Below are 18,704 nucleotides of genomic sequence, written 5' to 3'. Positions count from 1 at the left end.
CTGCAGCCTATCGCTGCGCCCACCTGTCATCCTGCGTCCGTCTCCTGTCGCTCCGTTGATGTTGTCCTGTTATTCCGTACACCAAACCGAGCACTTATATCGCGTTCGTCGCGCGCGCCGCGCGAGAAACACTCCGCGCACCCCTTGTACACCGCGGCTCGGCTCACACTGCGCGTGTTATCGGCCGACCACGGCGGGGCCGCCGCGGTTCTGTTTGTTCTTCTCCGCCCTTCTCGTTATCGCCCCCCCCCTCCCCCTCCCGCTTCCCTGGACCCCACTGGCTCGGTGTCGCGTCGTGTCACCTCGGCCCGCTAATCACGATTCAACGTCCCGTTAATGCTTGATTGTAGCCGTGTGTATAAAAGCTGCGATGTCCAGTATTCTGCCCTGGTGGGCAACTGTTCCGGCAGAGACGATTGATAATATACCTTAACGTGTAACAATCAAATTTTCGTGAATTGGAAGAGTATTCTTTTCTGATCAATATCCACCCATAGTATTTTCAAAAAGCCACCAAGAGCTCTTAGAAACAGTATAATCATTGTACCGAGCGCATGTTTACCCCACGAAATCACGCCCGGTGCTCGGCACCCGACGGCCGCTGGGGCTCAGTGACCTGAACTCGGCGGCGCTACCTGGAGAACGCAGTGACCCCTCGCTTGGTGTGCATTGACAGCGATTAACTGTTGTAAGCGGCAGTTACAAATGATGCTTACCTATACATCGTCGCTAGTGCGAGTTGGATGTCAGGCATTTTGCAAAATGCCTGAGAAAATATTTCAGGCAGTTTGCAAAATGCCTGGTGGGTCAGGCAGTTTGCAAACTGCCTGGGCATTTTGCAAAATGCCTGGCCGGTCAGGCATTTTGCAAATTGCCTAGGCATTTTGCAAAATGCCCGAGTTTTCAATTTGCCTGTAACATATATATATATATATATATATATATATATATATATATATATATATATATATATATATATATATATATATATATATATATATATATATATATATATATATATATATATATATATATATATATATATATATATATATATATAAATATATATATTCCCTCGCTAGAACGTTCTTCATGAGACAAGAGATCAAGGGAGTTTAACCCGCGCCCTGGTGGGGTCTGTTTATAACGCGACCTGGTGGTGGGGGGGGGGGGCTATTTTTTGCCCCCCTCGTATCTCCGAAACTACTGGACGGATCCGCAAAATTCAAACGGCGTTCGAAAGGCCTGTCAAATTTGTCGAAGGAAACCAAATTTCATTGACCTCGGGGTCACCGATGACGTCACAGGTCAGGTCAAAGATGAAATGTTTCACCGTTCACGGGTCTTCTAGGGAATGCGCTATAACACCGAGGAAAACGCATTTTGTCGAGAATCAGCGATAGGGCGTCAGTTGCCTAGTAGATATGTCGCTATTAGAGGTCACTGACAATACCAGGTCAGGTCACAGGTCACTCACCAAGGGTCACAGGTCAGGTCACATGAGCCCAACTTTACAAAGGTTGTGTGATGCATGTTTTATGGCCAATTTTCATTTCCAACTCAATGGTGCTGGTTACAAGACTATCAGGTACGGCTTAGGTCACTTTCTGGTGAAGTTCAGGTCAAGGTCAGGTCAAGGTCAGGTCAAGGTCAGGCCAAAAAAAGGTCAAATTTTAAAATTGATAGTTTTGCATAAAATGGGTATTGATTCGATGCAGCTCGTCACGGGGAGTCTAATGGTGGTCTTTGTTTTGCGCTACGGGGTCTAGAATTGCTAAAAATTGAGTTTGAAAATTTGACGTCATCAATTTTGAACAGTTTTTTCGCTATAACTTCGCCAAAAAGAGGTATCAATCTCAAATTTGGTATGTGGATGGAAGGCGGTAAGGACTATCACATATATTCCGGTTTTGCGAAATTCAAAGAACTTTTTGGATTTTTCGATTATTATACCCAAAAAAATTATTTTTTGATTTTTGGGGTTCAAAATCCAAAAATTTCAAAAATCCGAGATCGCAGTTTTGTAGCCCTGTCAATTCTACAGCTTTTATTTTTTATCATTTTTCTGTATTTGCAAAGCTATAGGCCTGACAGCTCTTCCCGCGAAACCCTTTTTTGGGTCGAAAACGGCAGAACATGACGTCACTCTGACGTCATTTCCGGCCAACCTATCATAGCCTTTGGAAAAATTTTTGGTCACAATGTGTAAAATTGATGTCCGGGAGGGTACTGAAAGTTTGGTGACGATCGGCGCAGCGGTTCTGGAGATATATCGAAAAGTCTGGAGGGGGGGGCAAAAATAGCCCCCCCGACAAGGTCGCGGGTTTAAAGGGACCCTCCCGGCTCCCACCTTCAAAAAAGTTAATGAATTGGCATGAAAGTGATGTCGCTCGGTTCAGAAAGAGCAAAAATGAATATCTACCAAATTTCATCGAAAAATATTCACCGGTTTTCAAGATATTAGACTTTTACTTTTGTTTACTTTTTGGGATCTCCGCTGTTCCTAGCGACTTTATTTGAAAGTGCGGCATTTGTTGCGCGCAAAGCAGCATATACCACCGCGTGCTGCCAAACGTTTTAGTAAAATATTGAAAAATTGTTAGATCTCCGCTGACGTCACAAATTCTAAGGGGGCATACCAATGCATTAGCCCCTTAGAATCCGAAAACTGCAAGTTTGAAATTCCATATCTCCGAATTAAAGCATTTTTCGACGTTGTGAAATGCCCAAACCGGTATTTTCAGGCCATGGCCACCAATTTGGCTATCTCAACTCAAAACTAATGTTAAGGTGGGAGGGTCCCTTTAAAGCTGCAAAACCTATCTTAACCCGCGCACCGACGGGGGGGCGGATATCCGCCCCCCTGAGGTTTTTCGCGAATAGCGGGAAAACCGCGGCGAGTAGCGCCGCAAAATTTGGTATGACTATTCCCTCATCCATTTTACACATGGTGTGCAAGTTTGAGCCTCCTACCTTTCAAGGTCAGGTCACCAGGTCACTTTGAATGACCCAACCTCAAGTCACTTTTTTGCAACTTTGTCACCGTGCCAGAGCTACAGTAGATGTCAGAGGCCTTTGAAAGTCGCAGGATGTTATTAGGTCATTAGTAGCTACAATTTGTATATCTCGGAATTTTGATATCGGTGACCTAAGGTCAGGTCAATTTCGCGACCTCCACATTATAAGTCAATGGGGGAAAAATCAACTCCCTGTTTTTACCACTAAAACGGGTCGGAATGGCCCCATATACCATACATGACTTCATATACGATCAACCTTCACTACCTTGAGGTCTGTTTTGCTGTTGGGCAGCTGTGAGGTCATGTGACGTCATCAAAGGTCACCAAAGGTTTTTGGCCAATAACTCCGTACAGGAACAAGATACAGACGCGTGGATGGTCTCATTGTGTTCAGCTCGTCAAGACGCATCGAATGATATGCATGATGACCTCGAGGTCACGTGACCTGAGGTCAACCTTTGACCTTGACCTTTCGAGGTCAACATATACATCATTCGATGCGGATTGACGAGAGGATCACGATGATGCCCTTAGTTTGTTCCTATCTTGACTAATTCGAAAGTTATTCGAGTAAAACTCTCTCCATATCTAGCGCCGTCATTTTGACTTTTTCGACCCCTGTGACGTCATCTTTGACCTGACCTGAAAATGACCTCAGTAAAAATTGTAGATCTTGACCGTGCGTATCCGATGCCGTTTACCGCTTGTCGCTATCTTGCTTCGTTCTCGAGATCTCAGGGGGGGGGGCGGTCATCCGCCCCCCCCCCCCCGTCGTCGGTGCGAAGTTGGCGCAGACCCCCGTCGGTGCGCGGGTTAACAAAAAAAAAGCTGACACATCACATACTTCAAGCAAGTAACCGAAAATTGCAGGCAATGATCCAGTTTGGAACCGTCTCACCTCCTTTCATCCTCATAGTGGCATACTTATAAAATAAGCCAGGAGCGTGCCGTTTTATCAAACGTTGACTCACAATAGCATTCCATTGCAAACAACAGAATAAAATACATACGTACCTTATATGCGTAGTTCCCACGCTCAACTCTTCAGTCAGTCCGGCTTTACCTTGTTTGTCAACCAGGTTCACTCGCTGTAAATTCACCAACTCATGGGCCGTGGACTGGCGAAATACGGCTCCGATCTATCATGACGGCGCGCCGAGCCAAGGGTCACCTGGTTATCGGCTGGCCGCGGTTCGGTGGGTTGCATCAGCCAGCGACCGGGTGGAGTGGTGTGCTCGATAACGCCGCGCACTCTCGAATGACGGACGGACGGACGGACGGACGGACGGACGGACGGACGGACGGACGGACGGACGGACGGACAGAATGACGGAATGACGGATGGACGAATGGACCGTTGGACGGACGAACGGGTAGGCGACGGACGGAAGAACTGACGAACGGACGGATTGATGACAGGCGGGCGGACGGATAGACGGAAAGATACATAGACGAAGAGCAGATCACGGACGAATAATCGGCCTGCGAAACTAAAATCGGAGAGTGGAACGAGGAAGTCCGAAACGAATATGATCAGCGGGCAGGGGCTATAGAAAACGATTCCTTTACAGTAACTAAACAAGGTGCAGCGGTATTACAGAGAATAAATCATAGAATAAATAACTCAGCAGCTGATGTTAACATGGAGGCGAGAAATCATTATCATATAGTAGAAATGCACGAGCCCGAAACTGTTTTTGCTTGTCCAAGCGTGATCTTAAGAATGAAACACCTCCACGGATTGCTTTCAGCAAAGTTTCCAGGGCAAATAAAATTAAAATAAAAAATTCAACAGGCTCAATTCGAAGGATAGGTTGGTTATTTGACCAGCTATCATCGAAAAATAAAAAGCGTAAAATTTGCTGGTTGAATGTAAATGGTGCTTACATAAAATTAAATAAATCTTGAGTCATTTTTTTCGGAAAGAGCAATCAGCAAGTATGACATGTGATAAAAGGATGCGTTCCTCGTAAAATATGCGGATGTTTGACCCTTCCTTGTGCAATATGGATATGTTACAGGGAGTATGCGATTTCAGCAAGATTTCAGTTAGTTTGCAACGACCCTAGGGTGGTTGTAACCTCCCTGAACGATCAGTTTGCAACGACCCTAGGGACGTTACAAAATAACTGCTCGTTCCGGGACGTTGTAACGAAACTAGGTTCGTTGCAACCTCCCTAGTTAGTATGCAACGAACCTAGGGTTGTTACAAAATAACTAGGGAGTTTAAGAATTCATCGAGTCTCGTTTCACAGGAGGGCCGTCAACAATCTTGACCAATGAAAATCTTGTTCAGTCTAGTTCAGTTTAAAAGAAAAGAACAAAATTTGAACATTCAGCTCTGGAGTATATGTGCCATTTGGTGCCCGGGACAAAGCACGTAACTGTGATAATTTTGGCTGCACTATATCGCCAGCATATGCTTACATGTAGAAAATATAGTTACTGTGGTAGGTGTGATGGATATCCGTCGCTATCCGTGTGCGGGCTATCCCTCACACTTTTAGGGGTGCGGGTCGGATAAAACCCCTCTTTTTTCGCGATTATCTCGCGCTAAAAGCGGCCGATCGTGACGAAACTTGAGTGTCCTCGAACTTATCTACGTTACTGGTTACACATTCCCTATACAGTTCATGATCCTGAAACCGATGGCCTTTGACCTATGATCTGATCTCTGAGACCGGCAGACCGAAATGATTTGCCATTTATGTCAGCGGACATAAAACTGCGTTTCCAGACTTCTATTGTGATTGCATATACCTAAACGTGCCAACAGCCAACATGTGAACTGATGGTTGTCCCATGCATCATGAATGGGTTTCAAGTTGACTTGTCAGTTGCCGGCCAGGTCAAGGTCATTGACGTTTGGTGACTTCGGGTGACTGTTTCAAATTTTACGATTTTAAGGGAAATTTTTAGCTTATTTCGAATCCAGCATTCGTTGAGACATTTGAAAAGTAGGTACGTAGGTAATAGTTGTAATGCCAATGCAACTTGCTACGAAGCTGTCGCTAGTGGTTTAGGTACCTCTGCTACTGTTGACTGCACCTGCACCTGCTACTGTAGTATAAACAGGTGGTGCGGGTGGGACGCCTACTACTTGACCCAAACTTACCCAACCCAGCCTGCCTTTATCCTCGCCCCCCCCCCCGGCCCTAGTTTTTTTTTTTTTCGCGGTAGCTCCGAACACGCCAGCAAAAGAGAGCTGAAACTAGTCATACCTAACCTTTGATTCAAGCCGGATCTTGTGACACCAACCAGATTTTCAGGTCAGGTCAGGTTACTGACCTATGACGTCATACGTGGACGGTCCTCAGATGCCGCAACTTCACAACGCCCTCAGTCCCAGAAGAGCTTTTACAGGGTGATGAAACTTACAGTACGTGCATCTTCTAGAAGTCTCACAACTTGTCCCTCTAGGATTTTTCCTAAAGATCACATGAGGTCAGGTCGGTCACGTGACCTCACCACTAAAAGTTCATTGAGAAAAATGAAAACTGCTATTCTGACGCCGGGGAACGATCTCAAACTATCTCAAGCACACCGATCGTGATTTCATGCACTCCTTGCAAGGTTAGATGCTTCAATTTTGCATTGTTGACGTTGCATGACGTCATTTATGACGTCACTAGGCCATACGAGCTTTTCGTCAATAACTCCCGATCAAACAGAGTTAGCGAGACGGTTAAGCCACCGATGGACGCAGGAAGACCTGCCGAATCGAATAATATGCAGCATGACCTACTTTGACCAATTTCGCGACCTAGGGGGTCTTTGACCTGACCTTGACCCGAGGTCAACACCCCAAGGTGACCTCACCCGAACAAAAAGTATACCATTCGATGCGCGTAAGCAAGGCGAGCACGCGTTGATGCTAAAATCGCGCTCAGCGACTGTTTTTTAAGAAGTTATTAATCAAAAACCGAACCCGTGTCTTGGGTCACTTGACCTGACCTCAGAGGTCACCGGTTGACCTGAGACCTTAACCCGCGCCCTGGTGGGGTCTGTTTATAACGCGACCTGGTGGGGGGGGGGGGGCTATTTTTTTGCCCCCCCTCGTATCTCCGAAACTACTGGATGGATCCGCAAAATTCAAAAAGCGTTCGAAAGGCCTGTCAAATTTGTTGAGGGAAACCAAATTTCATTGACCTCGGGGTCACCGATGACGTCACAGGTCAGGTCAAAGATGAAATGTTTCACCGTTCACGGGTCTTCTAGGGAATGCGCTATAACACCGAGGAAAACGCATTTTGTCGAGAATCAGCGGTAGGGCGTCAGTTGCCTAGTAGATATGTTGCTATTAGAGGTCACTGGCAATACCAGGTCAGGTCACAGGTCAGGTCACCAAGGGTCACAGGTCAGGTCACATGAGCCCAACTTTACTAAGGTTGTGTGATACATGTTTTATGGCCAATTTTTCATTTCCAACTCAATGGTGTTGGTTATAAGACTATCAGGTACGGCTTAGGTCACTTTCTGGTGAAGTTCAGGTCAAGGTCAGGTCAAGGTCAGGCCAAAAAAGGTCAAATTTTAAAGTTGATAGTTTTGCATAAAATGGGTATTGATTCGATGCAGCTCGTCACGGGGAGTCTAATGGTGGTCTTTGTTTTGCGCTACGGGGTCTAGAATTGCTAAACATTGAGTTTGAAAATTTGACGTCATCAATTTTGAACAGTTTTTTCGCTATAACTTCGCCAAAAAAAGAGATATCAATCTCAAATTTGGTATGTGGATGGAAGGCGGTAAGGACTATCACATATATTCCGGTTTTTGCGAAATTCAAAAAACTTTTTGGATTTTTCGATTGTTATATCCAAAAAATCTATTTTTTGATTTTTGGGGGTCAAAATCCAAAAATTTCAAAAATCCGAGATAGCAGTTTTGTAGCCCTGTTTAATCTACAGCTTTTATGTCTTTATCATTTTTCTGTATTTGCAAAGCTATAGGCCTGACAGCTCTTCCCGCGAAACCCTTTTTTGGGTCGAAACCGGCAGAACATGACGTCACTCTGACGTCATTTCCGGCCAACCTATCATAGCCTTTGGAAAACAATTTGGTCACAATGTGTAAAATTGATGTCCGGGAGGGTACTGAAAGTTTGGTGACGATCGGCGTAGCGGTTCTGGAGATATATCGAAAAGTCTGGAGGGGGGGCAAAAAATAGCCCCCCCCCCACCAGGTCGCGGGTTAAAATCGGGTACTAGTTACTGTGTCTCCTAACGGCACACACGCTCGTTTTTCCGCGACGCTCTAACTCCGTCACGGGTGAAAAACGACGAGGGGGTCGTACCAACCCTTCGCCCCGGCCGGCGCGTCAATGTAGAAAACCAACAGGTCCTGTGGGGTTAACTCTCGCCCTTATTGGTGTTTTGCTAGCCGCAAACGCACAGGGCGGGGCTAGGTTATGGGTTGACCTTCCAGGTCAGGTCAGTGACTCAAAGTTCGGGAAAATCGGGACCTGTTAAAACTTTGGAGAGTTAGTAGAAAATGTAAAAACATGACCTTATTTCCTCGATAGTTGCCAAACTAATGCTGTACAAATATATACTTTATTTGAAAGAATGTAATATTTCGACCACAGGTCTTTTTCAAACAGTTTCAAATTAGAAAAGATTTACATCTTTTTAATTTAGAAACATCTTTTCTAATTTGAAAGTGTTTGAAAAAGACCTGTGGTCGAAATATTACATTCTTTCAAATAAAGTATATATTTGTACAGCATAAGTTTTGGCAACTATCGAGGAAATAAGCTACTATTTATGAACATGTTCCTCGCACAAGCACTTACCTCATTAAAGAACTTTGGAGAGTTAGGTTGTTACGAGTTTTTTTTTCGGGGCGCTGATCACAAATTTCATATTAGCTTTGATCACCGATGATGTCTTTATGTTTTTAGGCCAGGTCGGGTCAGGTCAGGTCAGGTCAACCAGTAGGCGTCTTGCTTGCTGTCCATAGTAGGTGTCAACCACCACTGACAGCTTCGTGACATGGTACGAAGGCGCCAAAATTACTTCGTTAATGTTCAAATAGGTGCTAAATTCGAAATCAGCTCCAAAAACTAGCCTAAAATATATGAACCCAGAAGAAATGAACTGGGGTCATCAAAGGTCAATGACATTGACCGGACCTTCACGTGACCTTGACACCCACCATAATGCATGGGACCACTATCATTTCACATGTTTGAACGTTAACAATCACAAAAAGGCTGGAAACGAGCGGATAATGGCCATTTTTACGAAGGGCTTCCTGGCGAATGCCCATCTAATTTCACAAATCTGCATCAAATGTGCACCTAATCTGCACAAAAATGTGTACTAGATGGCCGTCGTGAAATACTCCTGAGCTGAATGTTCAAATTTTGTTCTCCTTTTCTTTTAAACTGAACTAGATTGAACAAGATTTTCATTGGTCAAGGTTGTTGACTGTGAAACGAGACTCGAACTCGATGAATTCTTAAACTCCCTAGTTATTTTGCAACAACCCTAGGTTCGTTGCATACTAACTAGGGAGGTTGCAACGACCCTAGTTTCGTTACAACGTCCCGGAACGAGCAGTTATTTTGTAACGTCCCTAGGGTCGTTGCAAACAAACTGATCGTTCAGGGAGGTTACAACCACCCTAGGGTCGTTGCAAACTAACTGAAATCGCATACTCCCTGTAACAGATATACAGTTGCCTGAGCCCTGAGGTGCCCAACAAAAGGCTGCAAGTCAGTTGCGATTAGTTGCGATGCTGACGAGAGCTCATGAGGCTCATGAAGAAAGGGTTACTTGTCACTTATTTGCGTAGACGTTCGTCACATAAGAGATACCCCAGCCGTCTGTTGGACCAGCCTCGGACATGGCCCATGGACCTCCGAAATAGCATGACGCAAACGTACTTCGGGGACCCATCACCCTAGCTTTCGGAGGCGGAAACCGCTCCAGCTCTTCCACAATGACAGACCGCCCCAAACGCATGCGCAGTGCCGGTTGTTTTGGCGCCATGGCGGGGTCCTGCGTATTACGGCACCCTCCTCGTGCGCGCATAGGGCCGCCGCAGGCGCTGGGGTGGGGAGGGGTGACCAGGGGACGGGCGGTGGCCAATGGCAGCCCGCGGCCGGCCCCGCGGGCGGGCCGGCGGCTCCCGCGCACTGCGCCGGACGCAAACCGGACGCGCAGAGACGCGTGTGCGTGCGAGGCGAGCGTGGGTGCGTGCATGCGGTCATGGCGGAGTGGGGCGCTCACCGGCCCCAGGGGACCGCCATTCATTTCTTTGTGGTCGGCAAGCGAGTGGTGGTTCTGGATGCGGTTATGGAGGCGCCTGGAAGCGGTCAGCAGAAGCCTGAGCCGAGACATCCTGGAAGGAGCCAACAGGCTCAGTTGATGCCACCTGAAAACATTCAGCCACAGAAGGAGCAGACCAGTAGCAGTCAGTGGCAGACTGAGAGGCCAGAGGCGAGCCAGACGAAGCAGTCTGTGGGCACAAGTAGCCAACAAAATGCCAAACAGACTAGCTGTAGCCAGCAGGAGACGAAGCAGTCTGGCAGTAGCCGTCAGGATACGAAGCAGGCTAACAGCAGCCAGCAGGGGACAGCACAGCCTGACAGCAGCCAACATCAGCAGGAGGTAAGTAGATGGGGTTCCAGAAGGGTTGTTTGTGTGACGGGTGCACAGAGAGAGACGTCACAGATTGGCGACTGCCGCGGAAACTGAGTCACGGGGCTCCGTTTTCGCCGAGAGGGAAAGTCAGTGTTTTGCATGGGTGTTTGGAGCACGGGGACGGGGTCATTGACTCGTGCAGCATTGGAATCGATTGAACGCGCCGGACAAGGTTGAATGATCTCCCCGTAGCCTTTTCAGTGAGCTGCTTCGTGACTCTTGGTCATTTCAACGTTGCTTTAGTTTGTGTCTGTCGTGGTGGTCTTTCGCTTATATTTTACTGTGGCAACATCCGAATATAAAATTAGAATAGAAGGAAAGGCTTCACATTGCACATTGCACATCCTACTAATGATCTGCATAACCACTGCTAATTGGTTCCATCATTCATTCGAGGATTTTCTTGCAGATGGGCTTCGCAACAAAATAGACCTCTACCTCACATATCTAAATTATGTCCTTACACTAAACGACAACCATTTACACATTTGCATTTCATACATCACGTTTGGTGTTTTTGCCCTCTGTTTGGAGACATTACAAGGGCTGTCGAGTTAGGAATGCCTTATCTGCTGTTGTTTCAACAGTGGTGGTGTAACCGATAACCGTTCTACGTGGACTGGCCGCTGTCGTATCTGATAAAAACAAACAGTTTGACCGTAGCCGGAAGGGTCGGTATATGTCGAGTTATCAGTAAACGTCCGATATAGGATACCCACGATGTCATCAAAGTCGCTGCAAAGACGATCAGAGACAAAAAACGATCGCCGGTTCGATCAGCTCCGTCCCTTTGTGCTGGTCCATGTAATCAGCCGGCGACCCGCCGTTCAGGAAGGCGGGACGCCGGACCGGGGTCGGTCACCCGGTGGCTGCCGGCGCGGTGCCGGGAAGGGTAGATGGAGGGGAGGGGTCAGGTGGGCAGGAGAGGGGAGCGGTGGGGACGGGGAGATTTGACCCTCGCGGCGGGACGTCCGCACCCAGACGCCGCCGATCGGAATGTTACCGACGATTACTGGCGTCTCCGGAAGCTGCCGCCAGCCCCCCACCCCACACAGGGGGCCGTAAAAGACAGACCATTGGATAGTGGATGGGGACAGGGCTAAATCGCTGATACCTAAATGAATCAGGGAAACGTCTATTGGATGTATTATCGGTATTGTCAATGTGCAAATATGAAATCACTGAACGACCTCTCAATTTTGTCAATCACACCGGCTTTTATTACTGCTTTTGTTTAGCTTAGCCTGAGCAATTCTTGGACATTTAGCTATTAGCATTACGGTTGCACCCATTAACGTATCAAGAGAGTAGCATCACATATATGCTCCAATATTATATGATTATGATCACCTAAGTTTTAACTTACCGCGAATTCTATGTAAAATGTCAGAGCCGGTGCTTAGAGTGCTTAGAGCACTCTAACTCAACCCTATACTAGAAGTTGCGCTATCAACGGTGATGTTATCGTCTCTAATCTAATCGTTATCGATTGAATAGCGATTGGATTATCGATTGGATCGATTGGAAAATTTCCAGACTCCAATCGTTATCGGTATCGTCTACAATGGATGGCTCGATTTGGTGCCGTTGTGTGCAATTTTTAACTTGTTGGAACATAATTATCGGTACGATATGGTTCTGGCTCGTCTTGACGACATATCATAAGGCTGATATGTGGACCATGGACCGCTAAACATTTGCATCGTGCACTATTCTTTGCTGATTATATTCATTTGCTTCTTGAAAGTTTTCTATGTTAATAAGTTGGCACGAACGTATTTAGCGTTGAACTTAACTTTGTACACCTAAAATATAACAGCTGTCATCAGAATTTCATTATATGTACTTTTAGTTTGTACCTACAATTTCTGGTTTGCTGGTCATGAGTAGGTCCACGAGTTGGTGAGTCACCCATTCCATGACTCACGCCGTCCAGTTTGCTCCCAAGACCCAGGCAGAGTAGAGTAGGCCAGTGGCCGGCATCTGACCATTTGACATACTTGTGCCTCGGAGTCCGCCGGGTCGGATGTGGACACGACACTTGAGGCGTCACATATCAGGCGAAAACAGTCGAGGCCGAGACGACCGTTTACCGGCGACAGCTGGACACTCGATCGTAAACATGGACTGTGTCTAGTGTCGTCCGCTGGGATGGGTCCATCTTCAGCGAGCGGCTGCTCATTACCTAACAGCTTATTGACAAGCTTAGGAAAGTATCGGAGACATATCGGAGACGGAACAAGTCGTAAGATACAGATTAAATATAGAATGCACATTGCAGTAGACCACGGAGTAAATTGTTGATACAAATTCATATTTGTTCCAATAACTTAACAAACAGATACATCATGAGCTTCAAGTTACTACAAAACAAATCGCCAAGCTTCTGTAAATAATTTGGGAAGCACAGGAAAAAATCGAACACAGTACTTTGATTTTACGGGATACTGACACTCCAATAACGTTCACGGCTTGTGGGTATATCTTTCCTGAGTTTTTTTTTTATAGTGATTTTTCAAGCATGTACCATTTTAGTCGAAATCTTAGAAAGCATGACATCACTAAAACCTTGGTAGCTCAAAAGTTTTTAGTCGATCTTTTAAGCATTGGCATAATAGCCTTGAATCATTTCGCAACAGCTAACCGATAGTTGGAGCGCCTTTTTAACTAAAGCGCTGCGAGAACTGTGTGGGCGTTTAACGAGCCCCGCCCCCAGCAGGTCGCGGGCTGAATCCTTTCCACATGTGCACGGTAATGGGCAATGGCGTATAAAACATTTGTCGGAGGATCAAGCCAAAGAAGTCCCATTCATTCACCCCATCGTTGTTTCCGCAGCGGCCGGAGCTGTTCATCCCCAGGCAATGCGCCGAGATGGTCGTCACGTGCCCTCCGAGATCGTTCACCGGGCTCGGCTCCGAGCTGCTGGTCAAGGAGATCAACATCCATACTCTGGTGGAGTTCATGACCCTGGTGAGTTAATTGGTGTCGTAATGATAGTCTGTAGCTTCAAAGACCTTAGAATTAGTTCCTAAGTTCCAGGCTCCAGCAACACATTTATGGTTGCATGTCCTGCGCGTTGAGTAGGTCTCAGCGCTCATTGTACTGCAATGTCCTTCAAGAGTTGTTTGTTAGTGATTGTCGATCTGAACCGGCTTCTCACGGCTCGGCGTGTTCACAGAGCTCCGGTGGACTGCTGGCCGCTCTCTCCGGGTCCATCGTGTGGAGAACTCCCGGTGATATCTCCAAACTCATCATGCACGCCCGCACAGCTACCTACGCCGACGGCAGTCTGGTCTGGGACGTGCTGCCCCACCTGGTGGTGTCACCAGGCGAACCGCTGGCGCAGCTGGTCAAGACCAGCCGACAACTGAAGATGCTGACCGCAAACATGCAAAAGGAAATCAGAAACTACGTGGCCATGTAAGGAACAAGCTAGAATGACCGCGCAGGAATGGTGTCCTGCTCAGTGCTCACGCTTGCAGATGAAAATTCATACGCTTATATAGTTCCTATACAAACACTAACATCTTATTTGGCTTCAGGTCACTTTTTATGCTTTCAATGACGTGATAGCGTGTGTAGTGTATACTGTTTCAATGAGGTCTTCGCCGGTGGAACATTTTTTAGAAATCGGTGTGGATCGCTGAATAGACGAGACACTGCACCCAACTCCATCGTAACCTGGCGTTGTGACCTGACTATCCCCGGTCCCCTGCAGGCTGGTGGCTGACGCCGAGGAGAACCGATTGCCGCTGGGTCTGCTCCGCCACCTGATCAGCTTCCTGGGCAGCCCACCGAACGGCAAAATCACCAGGGAAGCCAGAAGGCGACGCCAACCAGCTAGGAGCGCCGCAGTGCCCACCTACCAGGGTGCGCGTCCCCGCAACATTGAGAGTGCCGCAGTGCCGAGTTCAACCTACCAGGGAGCTCGTCCCCGTCACCCGTTGGTGCATGCTGAGCTGGAAGCGGGGCTGGCGGGCTGCGACGAGCGGTCGCTGCTGCCGACGTTCTCGTACCGCCGGCTGGACCGGCGGCTGGCAGACCAGGTGGTGCAGTATTTCTCCAGACCGGAAGCCGCCGTCTGGGAGGGGTCGGCGTTCAGCGAACTCTGGCGCCGGGAGCTGGCCACCCAGCTACGGTGCCGCAACATCGCCCGGGTGACGTACGCCGTCCACAACCGGCGGCGGCTGAGCGAGCAGACGCACCGGCGCTGCGTCAAACAGGATGTCATGCGCATGAGCTGGACCCAAGTGCAGGAAGTGAAGAGACACATCAAGCGTTGTCTGCGAAAACCTGAGCTTCCTGTTCGGGAGTCCGAGTCACCGGCTTCAACTTCAACCTCACCTGCGTCAAGCTCCAAGTCGCGCACTTCGAAATCAAAGCAATCTGCTTCAGGCTCTAAATCGCGCGATTCGAGCTCCAAGTCAACAACCCCAAAGGATCCGAAGCAGAAGGCACCGGAGAAGAAAAAACCACCAAAGTATCCTTATCCTCTGGGATGGAGGATACTCAACTTCTTTCGTGGAATACCGGAGCCGGTAAGACTAAACACCAACATGCTGGTGTTCCCGCCGACGCACCTGCCAAAAAGCAAGGAGTCTCAACAAAAACCACAGCACCACTTTGCACCGCGCGGAACACCCTCAGGAGGTCGAAGGAATCCTGTTCAGCCTGGCGAGCCACCAAACGGTTTGCTGCAGGTCGTCGCGGCGCAAGTACACGAGGTGCACAATGCACAAGCCCACCAGCCGGTAAACGTGCCAGAGGAGCCGCCCGCGCAAGCCTCTACATCCGCTACGCCCGCTGAACCGCCATATGGTCGCACTCTGGAGTACTACCGGTATGCCCTGCTTGGCAGACATGCCGCGGTCATCCTGAAGGGTCGGCAGCCCTTCCAGAGACCTGTCCGCGGGCTCCCTCCGCGCTCTCCGCTGGCCGATCCGACTCCGCCGCCGCTGCCGCCCTCAGGAACCACGGCTCCGATCCCGCGGCGACGCATCCGGCCCGGTCGGTGGGCTCAGCAGATGGATTCCCTGCTGGCACCCACCGCCGCAGAGCAGGAGCCCTCTCAGGATGACGCTGAAGATGTCGCACCGCCACCTGTCGAAGAGGAGCTACTGTTCTCGTCACGGGAGCTCCAGAGGGCACTCAATTACCGCTGGAGGACGGTCTTTTTGCTTCGACACAGGCCGTCAGAGTCCCTGTGGACGCGCATAACGAGATTCATTGGCTTCGACGAGGTCACTCCGATGGTAGACGTCGAAGAAGTGGGAGAGGAGGCAACAGAGGCCAGCGTCAGAGCTATCCTGAGCTACCAAAGCAAACTGCCGCCCATGATGCGCTGCCAGCTTCTGCTGGAGAGCTGGTGCCTGTGAGTCGCGGGCGACGACAGGGCCTACCTGCGATCGCAACGGTGCAGAGATGGCGAGATCGCTGGGCTGCTGGTTGCGTTCTGCCGGGGATTGTACTGTTGGATGAGGAAATGCGCGGATCAAGATGTCAACAGGACAGTGTCGAGCTAGGGAAAAGGTTCAAGCAAAAAGATGTTTTTTTTTTCGAATGACACAAATCGATCCTCAGAAGAATGGTGTAAGATCCTCGTTTACGGTCGCCATTGCTCTGAATGTGTGCTTGTGAAGGTTTGGTGTGTCGTTGTACAAAGTTGTCTGTTGTCCATGTATTTAACCAGTCTGCTATTTGTGCGTGAATTCTCATAAACTCAGGCCAAGCGATAACGAACTCAGGAAACACTGCTTTAATTTGTATGCGTTTTACCGGCATAGCAACGGTCATTTATCACTGATGACATTGCGTGTTTTAGCCAGGATATACGCATTGTGTTGTAGTCTTAGTATGAGCATTGCATTGACGCGGCAAACCTATTGAAAGTTTGTTCGATATTTTCATTTCAATTTTCAACTTGTTCTGCCACCAATCTGCCTACAAACGATGCATGTGAAATTAGTTCCTGATACACAATAAGGATGCCTTTTCGTTTATTGTACAAATATAATTGTTCAAATCCGTGAAAGATGTAAGGCTGAAACAGAGTGAAATAATTTGTAGCGCGAGCCGCGAGTGGTGATCTTGTTTCGCTGTACTACCGCTGTCCTCGTTCAAACGACAGACAATACATGTCTTAGCTATGGAAAGCTTTGAGCCTACATCAAATTTCAAAATACAGCGTGGTAAATAAACGGTACTCGACTAAAAGTGTGCTAAAACTGAGCCACGCAGCTTGACGTACAAATAAAACTGCAATATGCGGAGATTGCCTATATATAACTTGTCTTAATCCCTTCGATAGCTTGAAACGTTGAACTTATTTCTGGCTTTCTGAAAGCTCATTAAAGGGACCCTCCCACCTTAACATTAGATTTGAGTTGAGATAGCCAAAATGGGGTCCCTGGCTCACAATTACCGGTTTCGGCACTCACAACATCGAGAAATGCCTTAAATCGGAAATATTGAATTTCAAAATTGCAGCATTTTGATTCAGAGGGGCTAATGCATTGCATAGGAATAGGTACCCCTCTGAATGTGTGACGTCAGCGCAGATATCTAACGATTTTTTAATGTTTGACTAAAACGTTTTGTAGCACGCGGTGGTATATGCTGCTTTGCGCGCAACAAGTGCCGCACTTTCAGCTGCCAAACTATTGCTTCCAAATAAAGTCGCTAGGAACAGCGGAGATCCCAAAAGTAAACAAAAGTAAGAGTCTTGTCAAGATATTATTGTCTTGTCAAGATATTCTCTTACAAAAGTAAGAAAATATCTTGAAAACCGGTGAATATGTTTCGGCGAAATTTGGTAGATATTCGTTTTCGCTCTTTCTGAACCGAGCGACATCACTTTCATGCCAATTCATAAACTTTTTTGAAGGTGGGAGGGTCCCTTTAATGAAAATAGAACAGCTCTAGGCGTGGGTAGAATCAAAGAGAGTAGAGTCTGTTCTCTGTTCCGCTCTGTTTACACGCGTTTGCAAGCTTTTCGTGGTTTCAAACGTTCAAACATCTGATTTGATGTTACTCCCATGCATTAGGGTGGGTGTCAAGGTCACCTGAAGGTCAGGTCAGGTCATTGACCTTTGGTGACCTCGGTTCACTTTTCGAGTTTTACATGTTTCTAGGCTAGTTTTTGGAGTTGAATTCGAATTTAGCAACCATTTGAACATTTACGGAGTAGTTTTGGTGACTTCGTAACATGTTACGAAGCTGTCAGAGGTGGATGACACGTACTACGAATACCCGTCACGATGCCTACTGGTTGACCTGACCTGACCTGACCCGACCTGGTGAAAATGCTTAAAGACATCATCTGTGATCAAAACTAACACGATATTCGTGATCAGCACCCCGAAAAAACCCTTAGAAGCCACACTTAACGACTTTCTAACAGGTCCCGATTTTCCCGACTTTGGGTCATTGACCTGACCTGGAAGGTCAACCAATGACCTAGGACCTTAAAATTGGGTATCATCGGCTTCCTCTCATCACGGGCAACACGCTCGTTTTTTTTCTGCGAAGCTCTAGCTCGATCAGGGGCCAAACGGCAAGGGGGGGTCCAACCGACCCCCCCCCCTACACATAAGAAGCTGGCAAACGCCGCACACATGCGAGGGTTAAACAGGTCCTTCGTCAGTTTATCAGTGCCTAAACTCCTAGGTAGGTAGTAGGTAGGTTCCTACTTGCCATGGACAATTACCTACCCTTCGGTGGTCAATGGCCATTGCTCGCGAGAAGAAAAGTTTTTAGCGTAACAGTGGCTGATGTCGAGCATCTTCCATCTTTTCAATTATGAATTAAGAATCACTATTTCTAAAAGCGTTGTTGCATCTAAAAAGAGATGGTACCCAAAAAAAAAAACACAAAAAAAAAACAATGGTGAACGGAGTAAAAGCTACCTATACCTGACCAATTGGGTGCGAGCGACTTCAGCAACTGTCATTTGAATGAACCATTTTCATCGTCTGGCATTTTAGCGATTATCATACTAAGCGATAATCAAATATGGCATTGGGAAACACTATGTTTCAGCTAC

The 18,704-nt window shown here is 47.5% G+C and overlaps 1 protein-coding gene across 1 annotated transcript; it reads left to right on the top strand.

Moving 5' to 3' along the window:
• Nucleotides 1-10,201: 10,201 nt before the first annotated feature.
• On the top strand, nt 10,202-16,876 carry LOC122377030. Its single transcript, XM_043356998.1, has 4 exons — nt 10,202-10,630; nt 13,499-13,633; nt 13,842-14,083; nt 14,382-16,876. The coding sequence occupies exons 1-4, from the start codon at nt 10,229-10,231 to the stop codon at nt 16,036-16,038; spliced, it is 2,436 nt and encodes an 811-aa protein (XP_043212933.1). The 5' UTR covers nt 10,202-10,228; the 3' UTR covers nt 16,039-16,876.
• The last annotated feature ends 1,828 nt before the right edge of the window (nt 16,877-18,704 follow it).

Source organism: Amphibalanus amphitrite, unplaced genomic scaffold (assembly GCF_019059575.1).
Source record: "Amphibalanus amphitrite isolate SeventyFive unplaced genomic scaffold, NRLGWU_Aamphi_draft 002467F_arrow, whole genome shotgun sequence".
Taxonomy (NCBI): Eukaryota; Metazoa; Arthropoda; class Thecostraca; order Balanomorpha; family Balanidae; genus Amphibalanus; species Amphibalanus amphitrite.
The sequence above is the reverse complement of the archived record's forward strand: the minus strand, read 5'-3'. Positions and strand labels throughout refer to the sequence as shown.

Coding starts and splice junctions, on each gene's coding strand:
- LOC122377030 (XM_043356998.1), top strand. CDS start 10,229: ATGGCGGAGTGGGGCGCTCACCGGCCCCAGGGGACCGCCATTCATTTC. Junction 13,634..13,841: donor TGGTGGAGTTCATGACCCTG/GTGAGTTAATTG, acceptor GCGTGTTCACAG/AGCTCCGGTGGACTGCTGGC. Junction 14,084..14,381: donor ATCAGAAACTACGTGGCCAT/GTAAGGAACAAG, acceptor GGTCCCCTGCAG/GCTGGTGGCTGACGCCGAGG.